General features: G+C 45.3%; 1 protein-coding gene across 1 annotated transcript; it reads left to right on the top strand.

The window, feature by feature from the left end:
- The first annotated feature begins 1,363 nt into the window (after positions 1 to 1,363).
- Positions 1,364 to 2,611, top strand: LOC112076928 (high mobility group protein B2). Its single transcript, XM_024143561.2, has 3 exons — positions 1,364 to 1,458; positions 2,093 to 2,256; positions 2,381 to 2,611. Exons 2-3 carry the CDS (start codon positions 2,107 to 2,109, stop codon positions 2,534 to 2,536), a joined length of 306 nt encoding a protein of 101 aa, XP_023999329.1. The 5' UTR covers positions 1,364 to 1,458; positions 2,093 to 2,106; the 3' UTR covers positions 2,537 to 2,611.

The raw sequence follows: 2,611 nt of genomic DNA, 5'->3' as shown, positions 1-2,611 counted from the left end.
GCTTTGGTTTCCTTATCGAACAAAAATATAAAAGCAACATAATTAATTTTTTTTAACCTTTATTTATCTAGGAAGTCAGTTAATTAAGAAACAATTCTTATTTACAATGACAGCCTACAGCAGCCAACCAGACAACGCTGGGTCAATTGTGACCGCCCTATGGGACTCCAATCATGGCCAGTTGTGATACAGCCTGGATTGAACCAGGGTGTCTGTAGTGACACCTCAAGCACTGAAGATGCAGTGCCTTAGACCGCTGTGATACAGCCTGGATTCGAACCAGGTGTCTGTAGTGACACTCAAGCACTGAGATGCAGTGCCTTAGACCACTCGACACTCATGAGCCCAGTGCTGGGCTGAAATTAAAGATCCAGAAACGTTCATACACACAACAAACTTATTTCTCTCAAAATGTGTTTCCATCCCTGTTAGTGACCATTTGGTCCTTTGCCAAGATAATCCATCCACCTGACAGGTGTGGCGTATCAGAAGCTGCATAAACAGCATGATCATTGGCTCCCGAGTGGCACAGTGGTCTATGATACTGCAGCTCAGTGCAAGAGGTGTCACTGGCAGTATTTGGTTCAAATAAAATAAAATCATTACACAGGTGCACTTGTGCTGAAGGTGGTGCTGTTACTAATGACTAAGTATTTACCTGGAGGGCCTGAGGGTGGCGCTGTTACTAATGAACTACATGTATTTACCTGGAGGGCCTGAGGGTGGCGCTGTTAGCCTGCTTCTCATTAGGAGTTGTGCAGGTGTGAGACCTATCCCATCCAGGGTGTGTTTCTGTACTCAAGGAGAGCTGTGTAAGAATCTCCATTGCTGCCTAATTTTCAACAGGTTCTCTTCAGTCTGAACTGCTCTCAGAGGCAACGTCAATTACCACTTCACCCCATAGACATTAAGACCAGCTTCACCCCTCTGGCCAAAGTGAGACAGAAATGATTCCAATCTCTTGTCTTTTTCATTGTTGTGAATCCCTTCATCATATCTCCAACTCACTAACAAGACAAGTAAGATCTGATCGGACAGACATGCTTAGTACCGTTGTCAATCAGCTAGTAATAAACTATCACAGACTCGCGCAAAAAAAACATCAGAATAACAATATTAGTCCATCTACCGCGTACCCACCGCGTACCCACCGCGTTCAACAAGGGCGAAAATCTGCCGCACGGCATGCAGTAGTCGGAGTTGGCTCTTTTGGGACCAAATCGAGGCGGAATCGAACGCTCCCTGGCCAATCAGGGACGAGTCTCCGCCCATCTCAACACTCGGGTCCCCGCCCCCAGCATTCGAGTGACGGTAATCAGCCAACGGGGGCGTGGCCTGGGGGCGGGTCTGAGCTCCATCCAGTTTGAACCTCTATCAACTGGCCTCCGTAGCAAAGCACACAGCGTCGACAACAACAACAACAACGCGATACGAATTATTGCTATCTGACCGGTTAAAGTAAGTCATGGAAAAGATTACCCGTTAGTAGTAGTGAAATCTATTTTTTCTACATGAAGCCATTTAATGAAAAATGTACCTGAATAATTGTAGAAAACGTTAGTTTTCCCCCCTTACATGGTTTTCCCGTATTTTTCTGCTAAGTTACTGTACCGTTAACTGTTAACGTTACTGTACATTAACGTTAGCTAACTACAGAGCGATCCACTGAAACGTTACGTAGCTACATCTACATTTTACATGTAGTTAAAGTAAAAATAAACTTGCTTTAGGATTACTAATTTGATTACTCATATTTTTTCACACTAGCTAATGTTAACTAGCCATAGGCTAGCAGCGTTAGCATCTTTAGCATAAATGCTAGCGCTGGGGGATGGGATGAGTTAGCAGCGCGTTAGGCGGGAAGCAAATGGTGGGCCCATTGTTCTCAACGAGCTAGCATGCTAGGTGGCGGCTAACTAGGCTAACCTCACTGCAAACCCTATACAGTCTAAGCTGCACACTGGTCTACACTTTTATTACGACATTTTATCTGACGTGGAGCCTAGCTAGTTAGCCACTTTAGTTAGATGCTCTTGCATTAAAAACGTTATTATTGTAGTTAATAAATGTCTATTTTCTCCCCGTGTATCAGTCAGTCTTGTCACCATGGTGAAAGGGGACGTGAATAAACCCAAGGGCAAGACGTCAGCCTACGCCTTCTTCGTCCAGACCTGCCGGGAGGAACAGAAGATTAAACAACCCGACCAGTCGGTCAACTTCGCAGAGTTCTCCAAGCAGTGTTCGGAGAGATGGAGGGTACATATTAATACACGTATCACAGGGTGTTATAACACTGTGTCTGTTATAACGGTGTTATACCACTGTGTCTGTTATATCAGTGTGTGTGTAATAAAGAAGTTATAACCGAGTTTGTGTGTAGGCTTCCACTGCGAATGACAAGCGTCGTTTTGAGGACATGGCGAAGAACGACAAGGTGCGTTATGAGAGGGACATGAGGGTGTACGTGCCCCCCAAGGGGATGGCCAAGAGTGGTAGGAAGAAGAAGGACCCCAACGCTCCAAAACGACCACCGTGAGTCACACACTACTACTGTATATCCATCACATATGACCTGCTTCACTCTAACCCTCCATCACATATGACCTGCTTC

Source organism: Salvelinus sp. IW2-2015, unplaced genomic scaffold, assembly GCF_002910315.2.
Source record: "Salvelinus sp. IW2-2015 unplaced genomic scaffold, ASM291031v2 Un_scaffold4143, whole genome shotgun sequence".
In the NCBI taxonomy this organism is placed as follows: domain Eukaryota; kingdom Metazoa; phylum Chordata; class Actinopteri; order Salmoniformes; family Salmonidae; genus Salvelinus; species Salvelinus sp. IW2-2015.
Note: the sequence above shows the minus strand (reverse complement) of the source record. Positions and strands in the feature narration are given on the sequence as shown.

What these genes read in the sequence shown, in the direction of transcription:
- LOC112076928 (XM_024143561.2), top strand. Translation starts at nt 2,107, where the DNA reads ATGGTGAAAGGGGACGTGAATAAACCCAAGGGCAAGACGTCAGCCTAC. An exon ending in AGTGTTCGGAGAGATGGAGG is followed by an intron (nt 2,257 to 2,380) that starts GTACATATTAAT and finishes GTTTGTGTGTAG; the next exon opens with GCTTCCACTGCGAATGACAA.